Below are 17,500 nucleotides of genomic sequence, written 5' to 3' on the forward strand. Positions count from 1 at the left end.
ACAGTGCTCCGACTGTGGCCTAACCCAGGGATACGGAGACCGGAACTGTGCACAGTGCTTCGAGTGTGGTCTAACCCAGGGATATGGAGGCTGTAACTGTGCACTGTGCTCCCGCACTCTCACATTGATAGGAAGCTGTTATCTCTTGGTCTGTGGACAGGGGACTCGCTCACCCACTCAGTCCCTCACCTCGAAGACGTTCTTGGTCAATCCTGGGAGTCCGTAGTACGAGCAGCTGCCGGCACGGTTACTGACGCAGATTTCGCCGATCTCGTCCGCTTTGCAGAGCTGAGGCGCTCCTTCCAGTTTCACGATGCACACGGTCGCTGGAATTTCACAGGGGTAGACATTAAACACACGCTTCCAATCGCGGGAATCTCCCTCATCTGCTGGCTGGTTCCTACCCGGAAAGCGAGGGTCTCTCCCCGGGGAGTGACCCCTCTTCGATTGGGGGTTGGGGGGAAAGGGTCTCTACATGGGGAGCGACCCCTCGTCAATGGGGGGGAGGGTGGGGGGGGGTGGAAAGGGTCTTCCCGTGAGGAGTGACCCCTCCTCGATTGGGGGATGGGGGGGAAGGGTCTCCCCATGGGGAGTGACACCTCTTCGATTGGGGGATGGGGGGGAAGGGTCTCCCCATGGGGAGTGACCCCTCTTCGATTGGGGGATGGGGGGGAAGGGTCTCCCCATGGGGAGTGACCCCTCTTCGATTGGGGGATGGGGGGGAAGGGTCTCCCCATCGGGAGTGACCCCTCTTTGATTGGGAGGGGAAGGGTCTCCTCATGGGGAGTGACCCCTCTTCGATTGGGGGATGGGGGGGAAGGGTCTCCCCATGGGGAGTGACCGCTCTTTGATTGGGAGGGGAAGGGTCTCCCCATGGGGAGTGACACCTCTTCGATTGGGGGATGGGGGGGAAGGGTCTCCCCATGGGGAGTGACCCCTCTTTGAATGGGGGATGGGGGGGAAGGGTCTCCCCATGGGGAGTGACCCCTCTTCGATTGGGGGTTGGGGGGAAGGGTCTCCCCATGGGGAGTGACCCCTCTTCGATTGGGGGATGGGGGGGAAGGGTCTCCCCATGGGGAGTGACCCCTCTTCGATTGGGGGATGGGGGGGAAGGGTCTCCCCATCGGGAGTGACCCCTCTTTGATTGGGAGGGGAAGGGTCTCCTCATGGGGAGTGACCCCTCTTCGATTGGGGGATGGGGGGGAAGGGTCTCCCCATGGGGAGTGACCCCTCTTCGATTGGGGGATGGGGGGGAAGGGTCTCCCCATGGGGAGTGACCCCTCTTCGATTGGGGGATGGGGGGGAAGGGTCTCCCCATGGGGAGTGACCGCTCTTTGATTGGGAGGGGAAGGGTCTCCCCATGGGGAGTGACCCCTCTTCGATTGGGGGATGGGGGGAAGGGTCTCCCCATCGGGAGTGACCCCTCTTCGATTGGGGGATGGGGGGGGAAGGGTCTCCCCATGGGGAGTTACCCCTCTTCGATTGGGGGATGGGGGGGAAGGGTCTCCCCATGGGGAGTGACCCCTCTTTGATTGGGAGGGGAAGGGTCTCCCCATGGGGAGTGACCCCTCTTTGATTGGGAGGGGAAGGGTCTCCTCATGGGGAGTGACCGCTCTTTGATTGGGAGGGGAAGGGTCTCCTCATGGGGAGTGACCCCTCTTCGATTGGGGGATGGGGGGGAAGGGTCTCCCCATCGGGAGTGACCCCTCTTTGATTGGGAGGGGAAGGGTCTCCTCATGGGGAGTGACCCCTCTTCGATTGGGGGATGGGGGGGAAGGGTCTCCCCATGGGGAGTGACCCCTCTTCGATTGGGGGATGGGGGGGAAGGGTCTCCCCATGGGGAGTGACCGCTCTTTGATTGGGAGGGGAAGGGTCTCCCCATGGGGAGTGACCCCTCTTCGATTGGGGGATGGGGGGGAAGGGTCTCCCCATCGGGAGTGACCCCTCTTCGATTGGGGGATGGGGGGGGGAAGGGTCTCCCCATGGGGAGTTACCCCTCTTCGATTGGGGGATGGGGGGGGAAGGGTCTCCCCATGGGGAGTGACCCCTCTTCGATTGGGGGATGGGGGGGAAGGGTCTCCCCATGGGGAGTTACCCCTCTTTGATTGGGAGGGGAAGGGTCTCCCCATGGGGAGTGACCCCTCTTTGATTGGGAGGGGAAGGGTCTCCTCATGGGGAGTGACCGCTCTTTGATTGGGAGGGGAAGGGTCTCCTCATGGGGAGTGACCCCTCTTCGATTGGGGGATGGGGGGGAAGGGTCTCCCCATGGGGAGTGACCCCTCTTCGATTGGGAGGGGAAGGGTCTCCCCATGGGGAGTGACCCCTCTTTGATTGGGAGGGGAAGGGTCTCCTCATGGGGAGTGACCGCTCTTTGATTGGGAGGGGAAGGGTCTCCTCATGGGGAGTGACCCCTCTTCGATTGGGGGTTGGGGGGGAAGGGTCTCCCCATGGGGAGTGACCCCTCTTCGATTGGGGGTTGGGGGGGAAGGGTCTCCCCATGGGGAGTGACCGCTCTTCGATTGGGAGGGGAAGGGTCTCCTCATGTGGAGTGACCAGTCTTCGATGGCGGGGATGGGTCTCCCCAAGGGGAGTTACCCCTCTTCGATTGGGGGGAGGAATGGGTCTCTCCATGGGGAGTGACACCTCTTCGATGGGGGTGGGGTGGGAGTGGGGTGGGGGGGGGGAGGTGGGGTGGTCAGTTCCTTGCGACCTCCCCCCACCACCCCCCCCACCCCCACCTCCACACCCTTCCCCCCAGCAACGTACCTCCAGGCATCACATGGCCCACATCCTGGACGGTCAGCGCTGAATTCTTTTCCTCTGTGTTCACCCGGATCACTCCGTAACTCAGTCCGGACATGGAGAGAATTGCGCGCCCAGGGACCGGTGCCCCTTGCTGCCCAGGCCTGAAAACCAAATCGCGAGGTCAGTGACACTCCCGGGGCAGTCTGGAGAAATTCTTGCACTGCCACCCCACCCCCAACGCTCATCGCAAATGTAATTCTCAAGGTCAACATTGCAATGCGATCTTTCTATGTAAACAGGTCACGGTGGCAATTACACCCACTAACCCGCCGGTGGCGCTGCAGCACTTCCTGTCTCCTGGGCCTCCTGCTGCTGATAAACTCAGCACCGCAACCAACAGGAGAGAATCCAACCATCAGCCCCCTTGATGTTCAAAGGCATCACCATCGCTGAATCCCCCACTATCAACATCCTGGGGGTTACCATTGACCAGAAACTGAACTGGGACCAGCCATATAAACACTGTGGCTACAAGAGCAGGTCAGAGGCTGGGAATCCTGCGGAGAGTCGCTCACCTCCTGACTCCCCCCCCAAAGCCTGTCCACCATCTACAAGGCACAAGTCAGGAGTGTGATGGGACACTCCCCACTCGCCTGGATGAGTGCGGCTCCCACAACACTCGAGAAGCTCGACACCGTCCAGGACAAAGCAGCCCCCGCTCGATGGGGCTCCCCATCCACAAACATTCACTCCCTCCACCACCACCACCACCGACGCACAGGGACAGCAGTGTGTGTACCATCTACAAGATGCACTGCAGCAACTCGCCAAGGGCTCCTTCGACAGCGCCGCCCAAACCCACCACCTCTACCATCTAGAAGGACGAGGGCAGCAGACACATGGGGAACACCACCACCTGCAAGTTCCCCCTCCCGAGCCACTCACCATCCCGACTTGGGAATATATCGGCCGTTCCTTCACTGTCGCTGCGTCAGAATCCTGGAACTCCCTCCCTAACAGCGCCGTGGGTGTACCTACACCACACGGACAAAATCCTGGAACTCCCTCCCTAACAGCGCCGTGGGTGTACCTACACCACACGGGACAAAATCCTGGAACTCCCTCCCTAACAGCGCCGTGGGTGTACCTACACCACACGGGACAAAATCCTGGAACTCCCTCCCTAACAGCGCCGTGGGTGTACCTACACCACACGGACAAAATCCTGGAACTCTCTCCCTAACAGCGCCGTGGGTGTACCTACACCACACGGGACAAAATCCTGGAACTCCCTCCCTAACAGCGCCGTGGGTGTACCTACACCACACGGGACAAAATCCTGGAACTCCCTCCCTAACAGCGCCGTGGGTGTACCTACACCACACACGGGACAAAATCCTGGAACTCCCTCCCTAACAGCGCCGTGGGTGTACCTACACCACGCACGGGACAAAATCCTGGAATTCCCTCCCTAACAGCGCTGTGGGTGTACCTACACCACGCACGGGACAAAATCCTGGAATTCCCTCCCTAACAGCGCCGTGGGTGTACCTACACCACACGGACAAAATCCTGGAACTCCCTCCCTAACAGCGCCGTGGGTGTACCTACACCACACGGGGACAAAATCCTGGAACTCCCTCCCTAACAGCGCCGTGGGTGTACCTACACCACACGGGGACAAAATCCTGGAACTCCCTCCCTAACAGCGCCGTGGGTGTACCTACACCACACACGGGGACAAAATCCTGGAACTCCCTCCCTAACAGCACTGTGGGTGTACCTACACCACACACGGGGACAAAATCCTGGAACTCCCTCCCTAACAGCGCCGTGGGTGTACCTACACCACACACGGGGGACTGCAGCGGCTCAAGAAGGCGCCCCACCCCCCCCTCCAACCACCTTCTCAAGGGGGCAATTAGGGACGGGCAATAAATGCTGGGTCCAGCCCAGCGACACCCCCCACATCCCCTGTGAACAAATGAAGGAATTAACCCTACAAATCCAACTGCGAAATTGGTGGAAGCACTTCCGAATCGGAGGGAGAGGGGGAGTGGGAGGGGGAGGTGTGGGAGGGGGGTACTGGGACCAGCACTGGGACGGCCCCAGCGGGTCATGCACTGGACAGGAAGGGGGATGGTACCTGCGGATAGCCACAGTCAGTCCTTCCGGTGAGGTCGCACACGGACAGATGACCTCTGGCCTCAGGCCGTGACTCTGGAAGACGTTCAGGAAAGCATCGCAGGAGGAGACTGACCCTGTAACGTAAACAGAACGGGATCAGGGAGAATACAGCGGAGGGATGGACAAGGGCAGGGGCAGAGGGAGAGACAGAGGGAGAAAGCGACAGCAAAAGAGAGAGAGAGTCAGAAAGAGCAGTGGGAGAGAGAAACAGAGCAAAGGAGTGAGGGAGGGAGAGAGAGCGAGAGAGAGACAGAGAGAGACAGAGACAGAGAGAGACAGAGAGAGAGAGACAGAGAGAGAGAGACAGAGAGAGAGAGAGACAGAGCGAGAGAGACAGAGCGAGAGAGAGACAGAGAGAGAGAGAGAGACAGAGAGAGACACAGAGACAGAGCGAGAGACAGACAGAGCAAGAGGGAGAGAGAGGCAGAGAGAGAGACAGAGAGAGAGAGAGACAGAGAGAGAGAGAGAGAGAGACAGAGAGAGAGAGAGACAGAGAGAGACAGAGAGAGACAGAGACAGAGCGAGAGAGAGACAGAGAGAGAGAGACAGAGAGAGACAGAGAGACAGAGACAGAGACAGACAGAGAGAGAGAGAGACAGAGAGAGAGAGAGACAGAGAGACAGAGAGAGAGAGAGAGAGACAGAGAGAGACAGAGCAAGAGGGAGAGAGAGGCAGAGAGAGAGACAGAGAGAGAGAGAGAGAGAGAGACAGAGAGAGACAGAGAGAGAGACAGAGAGAGAGACAGAGAGAGAGACAGAGAGAGAGACAGAGAGAGAGACAGAGAGAGAGAGAGCAAGAGGGAGAGAGAGACAGAGAGAGAGACAGAGGGAGAGACAGAGGGAGAGACAGAGGGAGAGACAGAGGGAGAGACAGAGGGAGAGACAGAGGGAGAGACAGAGGGAGAGACAGAGGGAGAGGGAGAGACAGAGGGAGAGGGACAGAGGGGGAGAGTGACAGAGAGAGGAAGACAAAGAGAGAGAGAAAGAGGGAGAACATGAGAGAAAGACAAAGAGGGAAGAAATGATGGAGTGAGAGAGAGAGCAAGAGGGAGAAATAACGAGAGAGAAAGAACGAGACAAGGAGAGAGAGAGAGGGAGCGGCTCAAGCAGGAGATGGAGGGAGGTGACGGACAGAGGGAGGGAGGGAGGGAGAGCGAGGTACTCACAGGGGTTGGCTCCATCAGCGACGATGAGCATCCGGAGGGAGCTGAGACTGACGTCCCTCTGGTCTCGATGTGCCATCAAGGCCCAGTGTAGGTCCCGGCACTTCACCAGGGCAACCTTGGCTGTCGGAGAGAAGGGCAGGCGGTTACGTCCATTGGGCTGCCTGATCATGTGTACACAAGACCTTTAACTACCAGCAACGCCAAGGAACGACACACTAAACCCTGGGCTGTGGAAGGAGATACCAGGGACAGGCGAGCCAAATCCCAGTCAATGAGGCCAGGTTTAAAGAGGGAGAGAGAGAGAGCGGGGGAGAGAGAGAGAGAGAGCGGGGGAGAGAGAGAGAGAGAGCGGGAGGGGGAGAGAGAGCGGGAGGGGGAGAGAGCGCGGGAGGGGGAGACAGAGCGGGAGGGGGAGACAGAGCGGGAGGGGGAGACAGAGCGGGAGGGGGAGCGGGAGGGGGAGAGAGAGCGGGAGGGGGAGAGAGAGCGGGAGGGGGAGAGAGAGCGGGAGTGGGAGAGAGAGCGGGGGAGGGAGAGAGAGCGGGGGAGGGAGAGAGAGCGGGGGAGGGAGAGAGAGCGGGGGAGGGAGAGAGAGCGGGGGAGGGAGAGAGAGCGGGGGAGGGGGGAGGGAGAGAGAGCGGGGGAGGGGGGAGGGAGAGAGAGCGGGGGAGGGAGGGAGAGCGGGAGAGGGAGGGAGAGAGGGAGAGAGAGCGGGAGAGGGAGAGAGAGCGGGAGAGGGAGAGAGAGCGGGAGACGGAGAGAGCGGGAGACGGAGAGAGCGGGAGACAGAGAGAGCGGGAGACAGAGAGAGCGGGAGACAGAGAGAGCGGGAGACAGAGAGAGCGGGAGACAGAGAGAGCGGGAGAGGCGGGGAGGTTGAGGGAGGGAATTCCAGAGCTTGGGGCCTCAGGCAGCTGGAGGCACACCCGCCGATGGTGGAGCGATGGGAATCGGGGAGGGGGATGTGAGGGAGGCTGGAATTGGAGGAGAGCAGAGATCTCGGAGGGTCGTAGAGGCTGGAGGAGGTTACAGAGATAGGGAGGGTTGTAGGGGCTGGAGGAGGTTACAGAGATAGGGAGGGGTGTAGGGGCTGGCGTAGGTTAAAGAGATAGGGAGGGGTGTAGGGGACTGGTGAAGGAGGTTACAGAGATAGGGAGGGGTGTAGGGGACTGGGGGAGGTTACAGAGATAGGGAGGGTTGTAGGGGCTGGAGGAGGTTACAGAGATAGGGAGGTGTGTAGGGGCTGGAGGAGGTTACAGAGATAGGGAGGGGTGTAGGGGCTGGAGGAGGAGGTTACAGAGATAGGGAGGCGTCTAGGGGCTGGAGGAGGAGGTTACAGAGATAGGGAGGGTTGTAGGGGACTGGAGGAGGTTACAGAGATAGGGAGGGGTGTAGGGGGCTGGAATTCGGACATGGGGGCAGCAGAGTTTCGGAGGGGCTGAAGGGTACTGAGGGTGGGAGTCAGGAGGCCCGGCGAGGGACAGCTTTGGAGGGTCAAGTCTGGAGGAGGGGAAGGGGACCAGGCGAGGCTTTCAGCAGCCGAAGAGTTGAGGCTTGAGGCCAGGCTCGGCTGAGGTTCCGGAGGTGGAAATGGGGGAGGGTTGAGGTGGCGGGGGTGGGGGGGGGGGTCTTATTGACGGGAGGATTCCTCACCCCGGTTTGCCCTCCGGCTGCCGTCCCTAACGTCCGGCTCCCCAGGAGCACCCCCCCCCCCCCCAACCTCTCTCCCATACCGGACCTCGGCCCTCAGGAGGGGTGTCGAGGGTCTGGGAGAGGGTGCGGGGGGGGAGATCTACCAGAACGGAGACCCGGAGAGGGGTGAGGGGGGTGAAGGGACTTCAGTTCATGTGGAGAGACTGGGGAAGCCCCCATCAGCCTCTTCCTGCCCCACGGAACTCAATCCTTCCTGTCCTGACTCCCTTCCCCCTCCCCTTGTCCTGTCCAGTCCCTTCCCACCTACATCCGTGATTTCTCTGACACCTTGCGTCACATCAACAATTTCCAGTTCCCTGGCCCCAACCGCTTCCTCTTCACCATGGACGCCCCAATCCCTCTACACCTCCATCCCCCACCAGGATGGTCTGAGGGCCCTTAGCTTCTTCCTCGAACAGAGGCCCGAACAATCCCCATCCACCACTACTCTCCTCCGTCTGGCTGAACTTGTTCTCACGCTGAACAATTTCTCCCTTAACTCCTCTCACTTCCTCCAAATAAAAGGTGTGGCTATGGGTACCCGCATGGGCCCCAGCTATGCCTGTCTCTTTATGGGGTATGTGGAACATTCCTTGTTCCAGTCCTACTCCAGCCCCCTCCCACAACTCTTTCTCCGGTACATCGATGATTACTTCGCTGCTGCTTCATGCTCTCGTCAGGACCTGGAAACATTTATCAACTCTGCTTCCAATCTCCACCCCTCCATCATTTTCACGTGGTCCATCTCTGACACTTCCCTTCCCTTCCTTGACCTCTCTGTCTCAATCTCTGGTGATAGACTGTCCACCAATATCCATTACAAACCCACCGACTCCCACAGCTACCTCGACTACAGCTCCTCACACCCCGCTTCCTGTAAGGACTCCATCCCATTCTCTCAGTTCCTTCGCCTCCGTCGCATCTGTTCTGATGATGCTACATTCAAAAACAGTTCCTCTGACATGTCCTCCTGCTTCCTTAACCGAGGTTTTCCACCCACGGTGGTTGACAGGGCCCTCAACCGTGTCCGGCCCATCTCCCGCGCATCCACCCTCACGCCTTCTCCTCCCTCCCAGAAACATGATAGGGTCCCCCTTGTCCTCACTTATCACCCCACCAGCCTCCGCATTCAAAGGATCATCCTCCGCCATTTCCGCCAACTCCAGCATGATGCCACCACCAAACACATCTTCCCTTCACCCCCCTTATCGGCATTCTGTAGGGATCGTTCCCTCCGGGACACCCTGGTCCACTCCTCCATCACTCCCTACTCCTCAACCCCCCTCCCACGGCACCTTCCCATGTAACCTCAGGAGGTCCAACAGCTGCCCCTTTACTTCCCCCCCTCCTCACCGTCCAAGGGCCCAAACACTCCTTTCAAGTGAAGCAGCATTTCACTTGCACTTCCCTCAATTTAGTCTCCTGCATTCGCTGCTCCCAATGTGGTTTCCTCTACATTGGAGAGTCCAAACCCAGACTGGGTGACCGCTTTGCGGAACTCCTTCGGTCTGTCCGCAAGCATGACCCAGACCTCCGTGTCGCTCGCCATTTCAACACCCCCCACCCTGCTCTCATACCCACATGTCCGTCCTTGGCCTGCTGCATTGTTCCAGTGAAGCCCAACACAAACTGGGGGAACAACACCTCATCTTCCGACCAGGCACTTTACAGCCATCCGGACTGAATATTGAGTTCAACAACTTCAGGGCACGAATTCTTACCTCCTAACACCCACCCCACCCCCACAGCGCCTGATGCCTTGGCTTTCAGACAGCGCTGGACTTCATTCTGCTATTAACACCAACTCTGGACCGAAGCTTTAGTCTTTAACGCGATCATTACCATTCCCGTTTCTTCCCTGAGATCTTTGTCATTTCATCTCCCCCTGCCCTCTAACCTATCCCTGACCTCCCACTTTGCTGTACCTGCCCCTCTCCCTCCCTTCAACAGCCCAAAACCCATCACATTTCTACCTCCCTGGAGTTCCGAAGACGAGCCGTATTGGACTGGAAACCTTAACTCCGATTCTCTCTCTCTCTCTCTCTCTCTCTCCTGCCGAGTTTTGCCAGCGCTTTCTGTTTATATTTACTGGAGAAGCTGGGATTGTTCTCCTTAGAGCAGAGAAGGTTAAGGAGGGAGGGTGGGGGGGCAGAGACTGAATCGAGATGTTCAAAATCACGCAGGGAGGGGGGTTTGGGGTAGAGTAGAGAGAGGGAGAGACTCTTTCCCAGTGGTGGGAGGGTCGGTAACCAGAGGGGGAGACCGATTGAAGAGAATCGGTAACAGAACCAGAGGGTTGGGGTGGTGGGGAGATGAGGAGAATTATTTTTTTTATAAACACAGCGAGTTGTTGTCACCTGGAAGGTGCTGCCTGGTGTGGGTGGGTGATCGGTCGGAGCAGTGGGTTGGGGTTACTGACCCCCTCCCCTCACCACCACCCCCCCAATCCCCCTCTTACCTTTGTGTGCGTGGACCCTCTGTACCCATGAGAGGGGAGCAGTCTTCATCAAAGAGTAGGGAACACTGATGGTGTGAATCCTGTTCATGACACTCTGCAGGACAGAAAGTCAGAGTGTGTCAGACCGGAGAAACAACCCGATATCACTTTCCACTGCGCTCACTGCTGCGGTCACTGCTGCGGTCACTGCTCCAGTCACTGCTCCAGTCACTGCTGCGGTCACTGCTCCAGTCACTGCTGCGGTCACTGCTGCGGTCACTGCTGCGGTCACTGCTCCAGTCACTGCTCCGGTCACTGCTGCGCTCACTGCTGCGCTCACTGCTGCGGTCACTGCTGCGGTCACTGCTCCAGTCACTGCTCCAGTCACTGCTGCGGTCACTGCTGCGGTCACTGCTGCGGTCACTGCTGCGGTCACTGCTGCGGTCACTGCTGCGGTCACTGCTCCGGTCACTGCTCCGGTCACTGCTGCGCTCACTGCTCCAGTCACTGCTCCAGTCACTGCTCCAGTCACTGCTCCGGTCACTGCTCCGGTCACTGCTCCGGTCACTGCTGCGCTCACTGCTGCGGTCACTGCTGCGGTCACTGCTGCGGTCACTGCTGCGGTCACTGCTGCGGTCACTGCTCCGCTCACTGCTCCGCTCACTGCTCCGGTCACTGCTCCGGTCACAGCTGTGGTCACTGCTCCGGTCACTGCTGCGGTCACTGCTGCGCTCACTGCTGCGGTCACTGCTGCGGTCACTGCTCCGGTCACTGCTCCGGTCACTGCTCCGGTCACTGCTCCGGTCACTGCTGCGCTCACTGCTCCAGTCACTGCTCCAGTCACTGCTGCGCTCACTGCTCCAGTCACTGCTCCAGTCACTGCTCCAGTCACTGCTCCAGTCACTGCTCCAGTCACTGCTCCGGTCACTGCTGCGCTCACTGCTGCGGTCACAGCTGCGGTCACTGCTGCGGTCACTGCTGCGGTCACTGCTGCGGTCACTGCTGCGGTCACTGCTCCAGTCACTGCTCCGGTCACTGCTCCGGTCACTGCTCCGCTCACTGCTCCGGTCACTGCTCCGGTCACTGCTCCGCTCACTGCTCCGGTCACTGCTCCGGTCACTGCTCCGGTCACTGCTCCGCTCACTGCTCCGGTCACTGCTCCGGTCACAGCTGTGGTCACTGCTCCGGTCACTGCTCCGGTCACTGCTGCGCTCACTGCTGCGGTCACTGCTGCGGTCACTGCTGCGGTCACTGCTCCGGTCACTGCTCCGGTCACTGCTGCGGTCACTGCTCCAGTCACTGCTCCGGTCACTGCTCCGGTCACTGCTCCGGTCACAGCTCCGGTCACTGCTCCGGTCACTGCTGCCCTCACTCCTCCGGTCACTGCTGCCCTCACTCCTCCGGTCACTGCTGCCCTCACTCCTCCGGTCACTGCTGCCCTCACTCCTCCGGTCACTGCTGTGGTCACTCCTCCGGTCACCGCTGTGGTCACTCCTCCGGTCACTGCTGCCCTCACTCCTCCGGTCACTGCTGTGGTCACTCCTCCAGTCACTGCCGCCCTCACTCCTCCGGTCACCGCTGTGGTCACTCCTCCGGTCACTGCTGCCCTCACTCCTCTGGTCACTGACGCCCTCACTCCTCCGGTCACTGCTGCCCTCACTCCTCCGGTCACTGCTGCCCTCACTCCCCCGGTCACTGCTGCCCTCACTCCTCCGGTCACTGCTGTGGTCACTCCTCCGGTCACTGCTGCCCTCACTCCTCCGGTCACTGCTGCCCTCACTCCTCCGGTCACTGCTGCCCTCACTCCTCCGGTCACTGCTGCCCTCACTCTTCCGGTCACTGCTGCCCTCACTCCTCCGGTCACTGCTGCGCTCACTCCTCCGGTCACTGCTGCCCTCACTCCTCCGGTCACTGCTGCCCTCACTCCTCCGGTCACTGCTGCGCTCACTCCTCCGGTCACTGCTGCCCTCACTCCTCCGGTCACTGCTGCCCTCACTCCTCCGGTCACTGCTGCCCTCACTCCTCCGGTCACTGCTGCTCTCACTCCTCCGGTCACTGCTGCCCTCACTCCTCCGGTCACTGCTGTGGTCACTCCTCCGGTCACTGCTGCCCTCACTCCTCCGGTCACTGCCGACCTCACTCCTCCGGTCACTGCCGCCCTCACTCCTCCGGTCACTGCCGCCCTCACTCCTCCGGTCACTGCCGCCCTCACTCCTCCGGTCACTGCTGCCCTCACTCCTCCGGTCACTGCCGCCCTCACTCCTCCGGTCACTGCGGCCCTCACTCCTCCGGTCACTGCTGCCCTCACTCCTCCGGTCACTGCTGCCCTCACTCCTCCGGTCACTGCTGTGGTCACTCCTCCGGTCACCGCTGTGGTCACTCCTCTGGTCACTGCCGCCCTCACTCCTCCGGTCACTGCTGTGGTCACTCCTCCGGTCACTGCCGCCCTCACTCCTCCGGTCACTGCGGCCCTCACTCCTCCGGTCACTGCTGCCCTCACTCCTCCGGTCACTGCTGCCCTCACTCCTCCGGTCACTGCTGCGCTCACTCCTCCGGTCACTGCCGCCCTCACTCCTCCGGTCACTGCCGTGGTCACTCCTCCGGTCACTGCTGTTCTCACTCCCCCGGTCACTGCTGCCCTCACTCCTCCGGTCACTGCCGCCCTCACTCCTCCGGTCACTGCTGCCCTCACTCCTCCGGTCACTGCTGTGGTCACTCCTCCGGTCACTGCCGCCCTCACTCCTCCGGTCACTGCTGTGGTCACTCCTCCAGTCACTGCCGCCCTCACTCCTCCGGTCACTGATGTGGCCACTCCTCCGGTCACTGCTGCCCTCACTCCTCCGGTCACTGCCGCCCTCACTCCTCCGGTCACTGCTGCCCTCACTCCTCCGGTCACTGCTGTGGTCACTGCCGCCCTCACTCCTCCGGTCACTGCTGCCCTCACTCCTCCGGTCACTGCTGCCCTCACTCCTCCGGTCACTGCTGCCCTCACTTCCCCGGTCACTGCTGCCCTCACTCCTCCGGTCACTGCTGTGGTCACTCCTCCGGTCACTGCCGCCCTCACTCCTCCGGTCACTGACGCCCTCACTCCTCAGGTCACTGCCGCCCTCACTCCCCCGGTCACTGCCGCCCTCACTCCCCCGGTCACTGCCGCCCTCACTCCTCCGGTCACTGCCGCCCTCACTCCTCCGGTCACTGCTGCCCTCACTCCTCCGGTCACTGCTGTGGTCACTCCTCCGGTCACTGCTGTGGTCACTTCTCCGGTCACTGCTGCCCTCACTCCTCCGGTCACTGCTGTGGTCACTCCTCCAGTCACTGCTGCCCTCACTCCTCCGGTCACTGCTGTGGTCACTCCTCCGGTCACTGCTGCCCTCACTCCTCCGGTCACTGCCGCCCTCACTCCTCCGGTCACTGCTGTGGTCACTCCTCCAGTCACTGCTGTGGTCACTCCTCTGGTCACTGCTGCCCTCACTCCCCCGGTCACTGCGGCCCTCACTCCTCCGGTCACTGCCGTGGTCACTCCTCCGGTCACTGCTGTTCTCACTCCTCCGGTCACTGCTGCCCTCACTCCACCGGTCACTGACGCCCTCAATCCTCCGGTCACTGCTGTGGTCACTCCTCCGGTCACTGCCGTGGTCACTCCTCCGGTCACTGCTGCCCTCATTCCTCTGGTCACTGATGCCCTCATTCCTCTGGTCACTGATGCCCTCACTCCTCCGGTCACTGCTGCCCTCACTCCTCCGGTCACTGCCGCCCTCGCTCCTCCGGTCACTGCCGCCCTCGCTCCTCCGGTCACTGCCGCCCTCGCTCCTCCGGTCACTGCCGCCCTCACTCCTCCGGTCACTGCCGCCCTCACTCCTCCGGTCACTGCCGCCCTCACTCCTCCGGTCACTGCCGCCCTCACTCCTCCGGTCACTGCCGCCCTCACTCCTCCGGTCACTGCTGCCCTCACTCCTCCGGTCACTGCTGCCCTCACTCCTCCGGTCACTGCTGCCTCACTTCCCCGGTCACTGCTGCCCTCACTCCTCCGGTCACTGCCGCCCTCACTCCTCCGGTCACTGCTGTGGTCACTCCTCCGGTCACTGCTGCCCTCATTCCTCCGGTCACTGCCGCCCTCATTCCTCCGGTCACTGCTGCCCTCATTCCTCCGGTCACTGCTGCCCTCACTCCCCCGGTCACTGCTGCCCTCACTCCTCCGGTCACTGCCGCCCTCACTCCCCCGGTCACTGCTGCTCTCACTCCTCCGGTCACTGCCGCCCTCACTCCTCCGGTCACTGCTGCACTCACTCCTCTGGTCACTCCTCTGGTCACTCATCCGGTCACTGCTGCACTCACTCCTCTGGTCACTCCTCCGGTCACTCCTCCGGTCACTGCCGCCCTCACTCCTCCGGTCACTGCTGTGGTCACTCCTCCGGTCACTGCTGCCCTCGCTCCTCCAGTCACTGCTGCCCTCGCTCCTCCGGTCACTGCTGCCCTCACTCCTCCGGTCACTGCTGCCCTCACTCCTCCGGTCACTGCTGCCCTCACTCCTCCGGTCACCGCTGCACTCACTCCTCTGGTCACTCCTCTGGTCACTCCTCCGGTCACTGCTGCACTCACTCCTCTGGTCACTCCTCCGGTCACTCCTCCGGTCACTGCCGCCCTCACTCCTCCGGTCACTGCTGTGGTCACTCCTCCGGTCACTCCTCCGGTCACTGCTGCCCTCATTCCTCCGGTCACTGCTGCCCTCACTCCTCCGGTCACTGCTGCCCTCACTCCCCCGGTCATTGCTGCCCTCACTCCTCCGGTCACTGCTGTGGTCACTCCCCCGGTCACTGCTGCCCTCACTCCTCCGGTCACTGCTGCGCTCACTCCCCCGGTCACTGCTGCCCTCACTCCTCCGGTCACTGCTGCCCTCGCTCCTCCGGTCACTGCTGCCCTCACTCCTCCGGTCACTGCTGCCCTCACTCCTCCGGTCACTGCTGCCCTCACTCCCCCGGTCACTGCTGTGGTCACTCCCCCAGTCACTGCGGCCCTCACTCCTCCAGTCACTCCTCCGGTCACTGCTGCTCTCACTCCTCCGGTCACTGCCGCCCTCACTCCTCCGGTCACTGCTGCCCTCACTCCTCCGGTCACTGCTGCCCTCACTCCTCCGGTCACTGCTGTGGTCACTCCTCCGGTCACTGCCGCCCTCAATCCTCCGGTCACTGCTGCCCTCACTCCTCTGGTCACTGCCGCCCTCAATCCTCCGCTCACTGCCGCCCTCACTCCTCCGGTCACTGCCGCCCTCACTCCTCCGGTCACTGCTGCCCTCAATCCTCCGGTCACTGCTGCCCTCACTCCTCCGGTCACTGCTGCGGTCACTCCTCCGGTCACTGCTGCGGTCACTCCTCCGGTCACTGCTGCCCTCACTCCTCCGGTCACTGACGCCCTCACTCCTCCGGTCACTGACGCCCTCACTCCTCCGGTCACTGACGCCCTCACTCCTCCGGTCACTGCTGTGGTCACTCCCCCGGTCACTGCTGTGGTCACTCCTCCGGTCACTGCTGTGGTCACTCCTCCGGTCACTGCCGCCCTCAATCCTCCGGTCACTGCTGCCCTCACTCCTCTGGTCACTGCCGCCCTCAATCCTCCGGTCACTGCCGCCCTCACTCCTCCGGTCACTGCTGCCCTCAATCCTCCAGTCACTGCTGCCCTCACTCCTCCGGTCACTGCTGCGGTCACTCCTCCGGTCACTGCTGTGGTCACTGCCGCCCTCACTCCTCCGGTCACTGCTGCGGTCACTCCTCCGGTCACTGCTGTCCTCACTCCTCCGGTCACTGCTGCCCTCACTCCTCCGGTCACTGCTGCCCTCACTCCTCCGGTCACTGCTGCCCTCACTCCTCCGGTCACTGACGCCCTCACTCCTCCGGTCACTGCTGCCCTCACTCCTCCGGTCACTGACGCCCTCACTCCTCCGGTCACTGCTGTGGTCACTCCTCCGGTCACTGCTGCCCTCAATCCTCCAGTCACTGCTGCCCTCAATCCTCCAGTCACTGCTGCCCTCACTCCTCCGGTCACTGCTGCCCTCACTCCTCCGGTCACTGCCGCCCTCACTCCTCCGGTCACTGCTGTGGTCACTCCTCCGGTCACTGACACCCTCACTCCTCCGGTCACTGCTGCCCTCACTCCTCCGGTCACTCCTCCGGTCACTGCTGCCCTCACTCCTCCGGTCACTGCTGCCCTCACTCCTCCGGTCACTGCTGTGGTCACTCCTCCGGCCTTAACCTCTCTGTTTCCTGAAAGCTAGCCAATCCTCTATCCATGCTGACAGGTTAGCCTCTGGCACTATGAGCTCTTGCTTTGTACAGTGACCTATCCACCCAGAGCCTCATCAAACACCTTTTTAGAATCCGAGTACGGCACATCCACAGGTTCCCCTTTATCCAGGTCGCTTGTTACTTCCTCAAAGACCTCCAGTAAATTAGCCAAACACTCTTTCCCTTTCACTAAACCATGTGGACTCTGCCCGATTGCATTGAGATTTTCTAAGGGCTCTGCTATCACCTCCTTATGAATCGATTCCGGCATTTTCCCTACGACAGATGTTAGACTCACTGGCCGGAAGCTTCCGGCATTCTGCCTCCCTCCTTTCTTGAGCCACACGGGCCATTTTCCAATCTGATGAGATGAGAACCTTCCAGAAGGAGGGCGTGAGGAGCAGAATCCATGCACCAGGGACAGTGTGTGACCACTTCCGATCATATACAGGGTGTCCAGGGACAGTGTGGTCACTCCTGGTCAGTCAGGGAGTGTCCGGGGACAGTGTGGTCACTCTCAGTCAGTTAGGGAGTATCCTGGGATAGTGTGGTCACTCCCCGGTCAGTTAGGGAGTGTCCTGGAATAGGGTGGTCACTCCCCGGTCAGTTAGGGAGTGTCCTGGGATAGTGTGGTCACTGCTGGTCAGTTAGGGAGTGTCCTGGGACAGTGTAGCACCTCTGGTCAGTTAGGGAGTATCCAGCACAGTGTGGTCAATCCCGTTGAGTTACAGAGTGTCCCAGGACAGCGTGGTCACTCACTGTCAGTTATGGAGTGTCCTGGCACTGTGTGGTCACTCCCTGTGAATCATGGAGAGTCCCGGGACAGTGTGGTCATTCACAGTCAGTTACAGAGAGTCCTGGGACAGTGTGGTCACTCACGGTCAGTTACAGAGAGTCCTGGGACAGTGTGGTCACTCACGGTCAGTTACGGAGAGTCCCGGGACAGTGTGGTCACTCACGGTGAGCTAAGGAGAGTCCCGGGACAGTGTGGTCACT

At 61.0% G+C, this 17,500-nt stretch overlaps 1 protein-coding gene across 1 annotated transcript in view; it reads right to left on the reverse strand.

Moving 5' to 3' along the window:
* The window catches only part of LOC121275095 (disco-interacting protein 2 homolog B-like), a gene marked incomplete at both ends in the record, with an annotated part of 65,171 nt that overhangs the window by 4,561 nt on the left and 43,110 nt on the right, over positions 1 to 17,500 (reverse strand). The window contains 5 exons of the mRNA XM_041182508.1: positions 190 to 326; positions 2,767 to 2,906; positions 4,892 to 5,006; positions 6,098 to 6,217; positions 10,248 to 10,341. Of these exons, the coding sequence (XP_041038442.1) occupies positions 190 to 326; positions 2,767 to 2,906; positions 4,892 to 5,006; positions 6,098 to 6,217; positions 10,248 to 10,341 (606 nt within the window). The remainder of the gene's footprint in view (positions 1 to 189; positions 327 to 2,766; positions 2,907 to 4,891; positions 5,007 to 6,097; positions 6,218 to 10,247; positions 10,342 to 17,500) is intronic.

This window comes from Carcharodon carcharias (genome assembly GCF_017639515.1).
Source record: "Carcharodon carcharias isolate sCarCar2 chromosome X unlocalized genomic scaffold, sCarCar2.pri SUPER_X_unloc_20, whole genome shotgun sequence".
Lineage (NCBI taxonomy): Eukaryota > Metazoa > Chordata > Chondrichthyes > Lamniformes > Lamnidae > Carcharodon > Carcharodon carcharias.